Below are 11463 nucleotides of genomic sequence, written 5' to 3' on the forward strand. Positions count from 1 at the left end.
TTATTTTCACAATTAAATTTAAAGTCTTTTAAATAATTCGTTAAAGAAAATTTTCATTAGTTACATGAATCCAATAACTTAATTGATTAAAAATATTGTGTAGATCCTCATTTTTCTCAATTCGCTAAATTGCCTTTAAATTAATTGGTCATTGATTCAATCATAACTAATATATATGGAAGAACACATATATATTAAGATATATTAGATCTTAAATGTAAGGATGTTTGAAGTTCACATTGTCAGGTTCCCGATCAGTTGAATGTATAAATGCGTTTGAGTTATCTCACTCTTGAGCTAACTTTTTAGTATTATAGTTGGGTTAAAGATTGCAATGTGAAAATTAGACTCAGGATCACGCTTAATATGAGAGTGGATATTGAAGTTGTTTGGAGTCACACATTGCTAATGTTCTAAGACTGTTGAGTGTATAAATGTGTTTGGACACCTTAGCTATCTGAACAAATTTTTAGTGATGAAATTTAAGCCCACTAATACCTCTAAAATACTCGTTAATTAAAGAAACCAAAAGAAATAATTTTCACGATGGAATAAATATTTTTCATATTTTTAAAAAATTTAATACATATGTTCTAAAATTTGTTTAGAATATTTAGTTGCTAGTACTTCAGATATATAGTTAACATTTTCCCTATCTTAACTATTAATCTATAGCTTTTGGTAGAAGATAACTCAGACAACCTAATTTTAAGGACAAAATTTTGAAAAGTACAAAATAACCAACTTTAACACAACCTTAAACACATTTTAGTCCTTAGTTTTCACTTTTTTTTTTGAAGAAGCCCTTAGTTTTCACTTGAACTAAGAATTCACCTAAATTACATAAAAAGGCTTTAAAAATATTTGCTTAAATCAAAATTATAAACAATACTTATCCAACTATTGTCTACTAGTGACATTAAAATTGAAAAATAAAAAAGAGGATCATAATCTTAAAACACAAGATGGATAAGGATTAAAAGTCCAATCCCATAAGGAAAAAACAGTATCAAGTCCTCTATTCAAAGAATTTTCCATTTAACGTCAAAAAACATTACCGTCCTCTAAAGATCTCTTACCTCAAATAAACGTCACCACCACCGCTTTTCTTAATTATCCACTTTCATATTTTTATTTTCCACGCTGTAATTAATAACCCCAAAAAAATATTTCTAATAAAATAATTAATTTTTTTCCATAACACGTAACACCTAATGTTAGAAGAACAAACACGCACTACATGTCTATATATATAAACCTTTTCACGCACAAAACCAAAACCAACACAAACCAAAAAAAAAAACAAACACAAAGAAACAGAGCAATGACTAAGATTCATTCTAATTCTTGGGTGAGAGGTAAGTGTATTGGTAAAGGAGCGTTTGGCGTTGTGAATTTAGCTTATTCAAAAAGCGATTCTAGTGTTTTCGCGGTGAAATCTGTTGATTTAAAAACAGGTCATCCAAATCAGTTACAAGCGTTGGAGAATGAAATTCAGATATTGAAACGGTTATCTTCTTATTCTTCTTCTTGTTCTTCGCACGTGGTAGGTTTTTACGGAGAAGATGTCACGTGTGAAGGAACTACGACGTCGTTTAAGAATCTACACTTGGAGTATATGCCAGGTGGCACCGTTGCTGACATGGATCGTGCTGACGTGGATGAACGGTTAGTTAGAAACTTCGCGTGGTGTCTTGTTAACGCGCTGCTTGAAATTCACGCGTCTGGTGTTGTTCACTGTGATGTGAAAGGAAGGAATGTTCTTGTCGCCGGTGATGGTTCCATCGTTAAACTTGCTGATTTTGGTTCGGCGGTGGAATTTGAATCTTCCGGTGGTGAGTGTGAAGTTCCGCGTGGAAGTCCGATGTGGATGGCACCGGAGGTAATTCGCCGGGAATATCAAGGACCGGAATCCGATGTGTGGTCGCTTGGATGTACTTTGATTGAGATTCTCACCGGAAAACTGCCGTGGGAGGATCGCGGTATCGATACGTTGAGTCGAATTGGATTTTCCGATGAGTTACCGGAGTTTCCGAGTAATTTATCGGAGCTTGCAAGAGATTTTCTCGAGAAGTGTCTCCAAAGAGATCGGAGCCAGAGATGGAGATGTGATCAGCTACTTCAGCATCCATTTCTATTACCGTGTGATCGCGTTGTGGAATCGTCACCTCGTTGCGTTTTGGATTGGGTTGACTCGCAATTCACTGAGTCAGAAAACGAGTTTGAGTTCGAATTAGAATTTGAAAAAGAAAAAGAAGTGAAGTTGAATAATAATAATGATGAAAATTTAGTTAAAAATAGAATTAGTAAATTAGCAACGGAGTTAAGTGTAAATTGGGAAAGTGATGATTGGGTTGTGGTGAGGGCATTTTCGTCAGAAGAAAAAGAACCAAATTGTGAAGGTGAAGAAGTAGGGGTAACATGGGAATTTGAGAATGTTGTAGAAGAGGAAATGGAGGTAGAGGCTAGTTTGGTAAATTTGGATTGTGATGAAAGGGTAAAACGGGAAATGTGGGAGTTTGGTAAGAGGAATAGGTTGTTGTGGTTGTGGCGGTGTGAGTGGAAGTACAACCGTAACCGCAGGAACAGCATTACAGGTGGAAGTTGTTGTGGTAGGAGATGTCGGTATAGATACGGTTGGGGAAAGTTTAATAGGAATATTATTTATATTAGTGGAATATTCAGTATTTACATATTCTGTTGTAAAATAATTAAATCATGTTATTTGTTCTCAATATATTATCCTTTTTGGATAAAAATATTAGTATTGCATTGCTGTTTGAAATTGAAATTCTGGTTAAAAATTATTAAGGGTCTGTTTATTTTGAATTTTAGTAGAAATAATTTTGAGATGATTGATTATACAAAAAGTAAATTTAAAGAGAATATTCATATTTTAAAAAATAAACAACTGTCATGATTTAAGAACTTGATCCCAAACTGCAAAACATATGCTTTCTACTCTTCCTTTGACTTTATACATTACATGCGGATCGGATTGAGTTAATTTTAGTCAAATTTGATTAAAGTTAAGTGAGTGAGTTGAGTTGGATGTAAAGTTCGTATTTTTTTATGTTAAACGTGAACCGATTCAATTTGGTAGTGAACAACTTGAGTTCAGTTGAGTCAACGTATAATTACATATAAAAATTTTAAACAATTCTAAAAAAATATATTATTATGATATTTTATTTCATGAAAATTTTAAAACTTAGACTAAATTTGACTATTTAATAATTTTTTTTGTTGACGCAATACTATTTAAAATTTAGACACTATAAATTAGTGAAATACTAAGATTTTGAAGCATAAAAATATTAAGCTAGACATTATAAAAAATAATAAATGGAACAATTTTTTTTTTAAAACGGATTGGGTTCGTGAGTGTATGCGTTTATAATCCCCCTTTTTTCCAATTTTTTTTTATATAGAAATGCGCTTTTTTTAGAGTTGCCATACAATTCAGATAGTTTTTTCATTACTATAGTTTGATGTGAAAGACGTTTGTTCTATAAATGAAAACAAATTAGTCTAGATAATCCCGTTGCCCGAACCAAACTAATTCGGATTTGAACGAGTTGGTTCGGATTGGACCCGTACTTGAACGCGTTCAAGTAAAAGAGAGTTGAATTGAGTTGAGTTACCGAGTTGAACGGATGATCCCTACTTGTGAATACCTTTAATGTTGGAATCATTAGCCCATATAGTTTATGCTCGGCGAGAGTACTTGGAAGCAAAGACTTGCAATTTTTTTTAACAGAAATGATATCCCAACACAAAGTCCAACAAAAATACAAACAAAAATACGGTACTGTTCATGTATTTTTTTTTCTTCTTCTTTTTTTTCCTTCTTCTCCGAGTTTCTTCAAAGACAACCTCCATCTCTTTCTTTTTTTTTCCTTTCCTTCACAATCACCGGTCACCACAGCAGCAGTCATCACCTCCATCACCGACCACCACAACTACCGTCCTCCTCCATCACGGTCGTCGCTATCACTCTCTCTTCATCTTTCACGTCGGACACTCTCTCTCGCGCGACATCTCTCTATACACCAGTCACCATCGTCATCCTCCTCCATCTCCGACGAGCACATATCTGACTACGACTAGCTTTTGCGTCGTCTTCCACCACCTGCTTTCTTTTTGGCGTTCAACTGTGTTTCCATCGAGTAGAGCTTGAAAAACAGTGAAGAAGAGAGTGGCAGTGATAGTGGTGGTGACGGTGGGAGAAAAGACAGATCAGACGGTGAGCAGATCTGGTGGTGGTGGAGCAAATCTGGTAGTGGTGGAAGAAAAAAGAAAGGGAAAGGTGAACAGTTTGGTTTGACAAAATTACCCCCTCTTTTTATGAGCAAAATGACAAACATACCCCTTAATGTTGTATTTTTGTTGATTTCTTTGTGTTGGGATATCATTTCTGTTTTTTTAATGATATAAGGTTCATTTATTTTTTAATGGCAATGATATAAGGTTCAACGATCGGTTACATTCTTTCAATACTGAATATTTGTTGTACAATTTATAAAAATGTGACGATTAATTTGAGGTATATAAAAAATATTTGCACTCATTTAATATCACAGTTTTATATTTATATTTTAAAAACTATAGAGTGATGGAAAAAAATGGAAAGACTAATAAATAGAAAGGATCACAAGTCATTGATGCCGCATTTGAAGTCCAGAGTCGTTTGACCAAGTAAAATGCACAGAGTATTTCATAACCCTTTCTAGTCTAATCTAAGATTGTTTACAAATCACAAGTTATAGTCTTCGAATATTGGGTATTAATGGGTTTAATCACAAGTGGAATTACAATGGGGTTAAAATTCATTCTCATAAAAAAATATTTAAAGGGAATTTATACACTCTATTTTAAAAGTGGCAACAAGTCAACAAGAAATTTCAAACTTTGGGAGAAAATTAAATATTAGATATTCCTTTGAAGGTGATGCATTTCAATAATGTCATAAAACAAAATTTTCTCATAAGAACGAATTATGTTGTTTTTGATCTCTTGGCCTCATATAACCCCAAGTTCAATTGCAGTATGTGAAGAATGGACTTGAAAATCATAAGGCGTGTTTTGGAGCTTTCTACCAGTATATGTCCAGGTGTGTGTGAGAGATAGACTCTCCGGACTAGCCTCATTACTATCTGTTTACGCCTAGATGCTACGGGCCAACCTAGTGTATAAAAATGTGATTTTTTAAAGCATAGACGTTTCGGACTAGGCTCAAATGAGATTCTGTTTTATTTTAAAGCATATTTAGTTTAGTTTTTAAGCCTTATTTTTTTTAGTTGTGAGAGAGAGAAAATGTAGAGAATTCAATTAGGATTTGCCGTCAAAATTTACTTGAGTTTTAGGGAGAACAAAAGAGTTTTCTGTTGGTATAATGTTAGGGTTGGACAAAGGATCTTTGAATCCATCTTGTGAATAGTAAATCATTGAGTCTCTTGACCGCGAGTTGAGATTCGAGAAAAGAAAAAAAATAGAATTATGATTGAAGGCTTATTCTTGTAATTGCTTTTGAAATCTCTTTGTAACGAAACTCTTTGAATTAGTGAATCAAAGGGTTACTCTCTTTCTCAGACGTAGGTCATCGTTAGACTAAACTCAGTAAACAAATATCGCGTGTTTTTTCTTCTTTTTTATCTCATTTCATTCGTGATTATTATTGTTCAATTGGTTATTAGTCACTACATATTTTACTCCACGTATACATCAAAGTATTGATGCGATTTTTCTTTCGAATTCACAATGTATTATCCAAGATGGACCTATTTGAAATAAAAGTAGAATACTTTTCATAGTCACACTTATCCATGATTGACATCAATCTATCTGTTAGCAAGAACTTTGGTCAAGATTTTATAAGCAACATTACATATGGAAATAGGCATCCAATCCTATAGACTTTGAATTATCACACTTAGAATCAAAACATTATTTCAGTTCCAGCATAGATCATGATCCAAAAACCATAATAACAAGTATCAAAGACAACATATGAACCCCACATATCTCAACAAGATTTCACTTCTTGTGGCATCTATTTTACGGAGTGGGCAAAACAAAGTGGGTCCTATCCTTAATTACGGTTTTATATGGCACACAACAGAAGTTCAAAAAGGCACATGGAACATAAAATTTAATGTTTTTCTTTGTTGGATGTTCAATTGGACAAGTAGGAAACATGGTCACAAGAAGCATAACTCATGTTGCAATCCCAACCATGTTTTTTGGCTATGAGCCAAAACAAATGCATATGGCAAATGGATTTGGAAAGAGCCAATTGAATTGGTTTTAAGGGAAAAGAAAAAGGAGAAAATGTTTGGATGAAATGAAATTGTAGAGTGTATATAATTGGATTGATTTGCGTTGGGTGGACCATATAGTTCTTTACAATTCGAAAGATATTTTTTTTAACATGCATTATTAATTAATGTCAGTGCTACTTGCATGCCCATCACTTGAATTTGGATGGCAAACTTATCCCTATAGTAGCAAAAAGATACATTTAGATATAATCAAAATATCAACCACAATGGCCTAAAGTGTGGTACATTCGACTTCCCTAAAGTAAATTGTGATAAAAAATGTTTAGTTATTTGTTGATGTAAGCCTTATCTATATTTATTACAAGGTCTTCTATGAGTTATATCTATTGACACATGACGCAATTTAACACATTTGCTTTTCATTGTTTTTTTGAGATCATTAGATCTTTACTAGTTTTCTTTGCAACAACTAACGATAAATATATTTAGTGGTGATTGACGTTAAACTTATTTAGGAAGTTACCATTGTTCCTCTTGAGTCTTGTCAGTCAGTCCCACGAGATACACCTCCGGTTGATCCTCCAACTTCGCAACCACTACAAACATATCAGCGTCGTCCACGACCCTCTGTTGTACCTGTTCCTATACACCTGTTCCAGAGGCCGTTGAAGACTCATTGCCAACGCCATCTCCGTCATCGGATCCGGTCCCGTAACTTGAGCCTCCTCTAATCCGTAAAGGTACTCGCTGCACTCGTAACCCGTCTCCACACTATATTGATTTGTGTTACAGTCGTCTTTCCCCTTTACATTACACTTGCTTGTCCTCTTTGTCGTCTGTTTCTATTCCTAAATCTCCAGGTGAAGCATTATCCCACCCTGAGTGGAGGCAAGCAATGATTAACGAGATATGTGCTCTCTAAAACAGTGGTACTTGGGAACTGGTTCCTCTACCCCCTGGAAAGTCTTTGGTAGGTTGTCATTGGCTCGATACAGTGAAGGTTGGTCCAGATGGTAAGATTGATCGGTTTAAGGCTCGCTTGGTGGCCAAAGGCTATACTTAGATTTTTGGGCTGGATTATAGTGATACTTTTTTCGCCTGTAGCTAAAATGGCATCCGTTCGACTTTTTCTCTCCATTGCAGCCATTCAGCATTGGCCTCTCCATCAGCTTGACATTAAAAATGCATTTTTACATGGTGATCTTGAAGAGGAAGTGTATATGGAGTAACTACCTAGGTTTGTTGCTCAGGGGGAGTCCTCAAATATGGTTTGTAGGTTACACAGGTCTCTTTATGGTCTTAAACAGTCTCCTCGAGCTTGGTTTGGCCGATTCAGTACTGTAGTCCAACAATTTGGCATGATTCACAGTGAAGCTTGTTGAGGCAAAATCCATTTTAGTGTTTTAATGATAGCAAACCTTATAGAATAAATGTTAAGTTTTATAAATGGTGATCTACTGATGTTTGCACTTGAGTTTTTGTTGAAAGATAGATATTAGCAAGTGGACGAGCTAGAGGCTACTCACGTCAACAAGTGCATTTATATACTTAAACAATGAAAGAATTGGAGTATCAACAGATAATTACAACAGTAGTATCACAAGCTTCAAGAAGATTTTTAAAGACTGTTGTTTTGAATCATAAAAAGATTCATCGAAGGATCAAGCAAGAAAGTGAGCTTCATAGTTAATTGTCTTCCTCATCACTACAAGGATCACAACAAGTATTGAATAATCAAGGAAGAATTTGAGGATCATAGTTGAAGAATCAGGATGGAAAAACCTGCATCACAAGCTACTCAAGAATATATTGATTTTTTGTGACAAGGGTTACAATGAGTTTTTCAGTTATATGCTTTGAGGATTTACTACTACAATTAATATTAATGGAAATGATGCATTCATTGAGGATCTTCGAAACCTACTCAAAGTATCATTTTACCAAAGCTTCTCAAGATGACAACATTTGAGAATGATGGTCATGAGTTTTTCAAAGGAGCTTATGCACAAGGAATAAAAGTTTTAATCATTCTCAATGATGAGTACTCTCACACCTCCACTAAAGAATCTTAAAGATACTCAATAAGCAAACAACCATGTGTGCAAAACATCGGAGAGGAATTATGTGAAGTTTTCCAACAACAATATTTTAAGTTAATTGATCAAGATCACGTGTCTCACTCCTTGAAGAAAATCTTGAATGTTGTTTCAAGAATTCTCTGAGAACATTCTACAGTTCATGCTTCATTCTCTCCAAGAACGAGCTTCATAGAAAAAGCACTTATTTCTTTAAGTCAACTCTGTTCAAGAGAAAGAAGCACTTTATCATGGGAATTAATTCACGTAATCTCAACAATATCAAGATCATTTAAGGCAAGGAATATTTGTGTAAAGAAGACTTTCCCCATTGATTATGGTTAACGATCAAGCATGTGCACAAGGAGAAATATTCAAGGCAAGATCACATAAGTTGTCTCAAATGTGCTTAGACAGGTTTTTCAAGGACCAATGAGAATGGAACAACATGACTTTCACTATTAGTTGTTATGTACTTTCAAAATGATATTATATCCAATGTGTTTTATTTTGTTCAAAAAGGATGTACTTGGAAAGTACATCATGAAGAGTTCCAAGAAGGACAATACAGCTGCTTCATCTACATATTACAGCTGGTTTCTGTCATGCATCAAATCTGCTCCAAAAGAACAAAGTCATATGTTACCCAGTCTGAAGAACACTCTGAGAACGATGTTGAGAATGACTGTCCTTTACATTTGAAGATGCAAACTCATCTACAGCTGGCCAAAACATGTTTAAATGATTTTTAACGGCTATACTTGGTGGAAAAGCAATGGACAACTATCTACAACTCACTGCAAGCTGTCAATACTGACTCTTTTATTTGAAAAGTTGAAGAATTGCCTGGAGAACATTCTGAGAAAGAACAATCAACACTTATCTCTTCAACATATCATCATGAGCTGTCTTATTTGAAGAAACTAGCCGTTAGAGACTTCCTTTGGGACCAAGGAACTGAAGACACAACCTCAACTATAAATAGAAGACATTGGTGCCTTTGAAGAGCAAGAGTTGAAACTACAAATCATCAATCACTTGTTTTTGTCTACAAGTCATAAAACTCTTCTTTTATCACTCACACTCAAGATCTACATTCTCATCATACTTCTGAGTTTTGAGTGTTTTTATTTGCCTCTCAAACTAACCTTTGAGTTTCTAAAAGCAAATAACTCAAGAGACCATTTTTCAACAGAACCCATTTTTAAGTGGTTACTTCTTTGTCTCTTTATTTAAATCTCTCTCACTCCAAACATTGTAATCTCAATACTAGGATCAGTATATCATTTGAGTGAGCTGAGAGTTTTTTCCATTGTAACAAGCTTCTCAATTGTTTGAGTTTTTGTAAAAGCTTTAGATCCAAACCATCATCATTTGTAAAAGATTGGCTCAAGTCAATACGTAACTATTGATTGAGTGACACCTTATAAAGTCTGGAGGACTTAGGTAGATCAAGCGAGTGAAGCTTGGAAGATTATGATCTTGGACTAGATCAAGGAAGAAGTGTAATTTGAGATCGGTAGTATCTCATAGTGGATAATCTCACAGGAGCGTGAGGACTGGAGTAGCCCATACTATTAGGGGGTGAACTAGGATAATTGTTTGTGTGTTGTTTCTCTTCCTTATTCTCTTTTATTTACTGTAAACACACATCACACAAAGCACTTCATTATATTTAATTTGAATTCTCACGCAGTAGAGAACATTCTCGGAACAATCTACTTTATAGTAAAGAACGTTCTCAGACCAAGCTGTTCTATAATTCACTAACATTTATCCAAGTATACACTTGAGATCAATTTTGTAGAATGCAGGATTAATTTTTAAAAAAGGTCACAATTCAAACTCCCTCTTTCTTGTGACTATTTCCTCCACTCTGTTTTTTATCGTCACTCTGTCCAAGGGTGCATTTATCTGATAGTTTATGTAGATGATATTGTGATAAAAGGTAGCGATCAACAGGGAATACTTCAGTTAAAACAATATCTCTCGAATCAGTTTCAGACTAAAGACCTTGGTAAACTTCATTATTTTTTGGGCATTGAGGTAGCTCAATCTAAGGATGGTATTGTGATTTCACAACGAAAATAGGCTATGGATATTCTTGAAGAAACAAATTTATTGAATGCAAAGCCTGTTGATACTCCTATGGATCCAAATGTCAAGCTTCTACCTAATCAGGGGGAGCCTCTATCAGATTCAAGGAGATATAAGAGATTAGTCGGGAAGTTGAATTATCTCACAGTCACTCGTCCAGACATTTCATTTGCAGTTAGTGTTGTAAGTCAGTTCTTAAATTCTCCTTGCCAAGAACACATGGATGCCGTAATCCGAATTCTGAAATACATCAAAGGTGCACCAAGAAAAGGTCTCATTTATGAAGATAGAGGTCATACTCAGATAGTTGGTTACTCAGATGTCGATTGAGCAGGTTCACCCATTGATAGACGATCCACTTCTGGGTATTGTGTACTTGTTGGAGGAAACTTGATATCTTGGAAGAGTAAGAAACAAAATGTAGTAGCAAGATCAAGTGCTGAGGCAGAATATAGAGCCATGACACTAGTAACATGTGAGCTGATTTGGTTGAAGCAGTTACTCAAAGAACTTCAAATTGAAAATGCCAGACCAATGACACTTATCTGTGATAATCAGGCTGCATTGCACATTGCCTCAAATCCAGTTTTTCATGAGAGGACCAAACATATTGAGATAGACTGTCATTTTGTCAGAGAGAAGATCGAATCAGGCGACATTGTCACAAGTTTTGTCAATTTTAATATCAATTGGCAGATGTCTTTACAAAATCACCGCGAGATCCTAAAATCAACTACATATGTGACAAGCTTAGTGCATTTGACTTATATGCTCCAGCTTGAGAGGGAGTGTTGATATTTAATATTATTGTAAATATATTATAGAGTATTCTTAGCTAGCATATTCCATAGTAAATATTCCTTTGTAATTAATGCTCTTATATTATATAATGAAATATCCGTGATGCTCTACAACACACGGTTTTCGCCATATGCCTCTTCTATTTTCTTATTTGTCTTTCAACGGTTAGAAATACAGAAGACAAGTATTATGTAAATGTACAAATTATA

The 11463-nt window shown here is 34.7% G+C and overlaps 1 protein-coding gene across 1 annotated transcript; it reads left to right on the plus strand.

The window, feature by feature from the left end:
- The first annotated feature begins 1223 nt into the window (after positions 1–1223).
- LOC123921217 (mitogen-activated protein kinase kinase kinase 18) lies at positions 1224–2942 on the plus strand. Its single transcript, XM_045973659.1, has one exon. It carries the CDS (start codon positions 1241–1243, stop codon positions 2918–2920), a length of 1680 nt encoding a protein of 559 aa, XP_045829615.1. The 5' UTR covers positions 1224–1240; the 3' UTR covers positions 2921–2942.
- Positions 2943–11463: the final 8521 nt, after the last annotated feature.

Source organism: Trifolium pratense, linkage group LG4 (genome assembly GCF_020283565.1).
Source record: "Trifolium pratense cultivar HEN17-A07 linkage group LG4, ARS_RC_1.1, whole genome shotgun sequence".
Lineage (NCBI taxonomy): Eukaryota > Viridiplantae > Streptophyta > Magnoliopsida > Fabales > Fabaceae > Trifolium > Trifolium pratense.

Coding starts and splice junctions, on each gene's coding strand:
- LOC123921217 (XM_045973659.1), top strand. CDS start 1,241: ATGTCTATATATATAAACCTTTTCACGCACAAAACCAAAACCAACACA.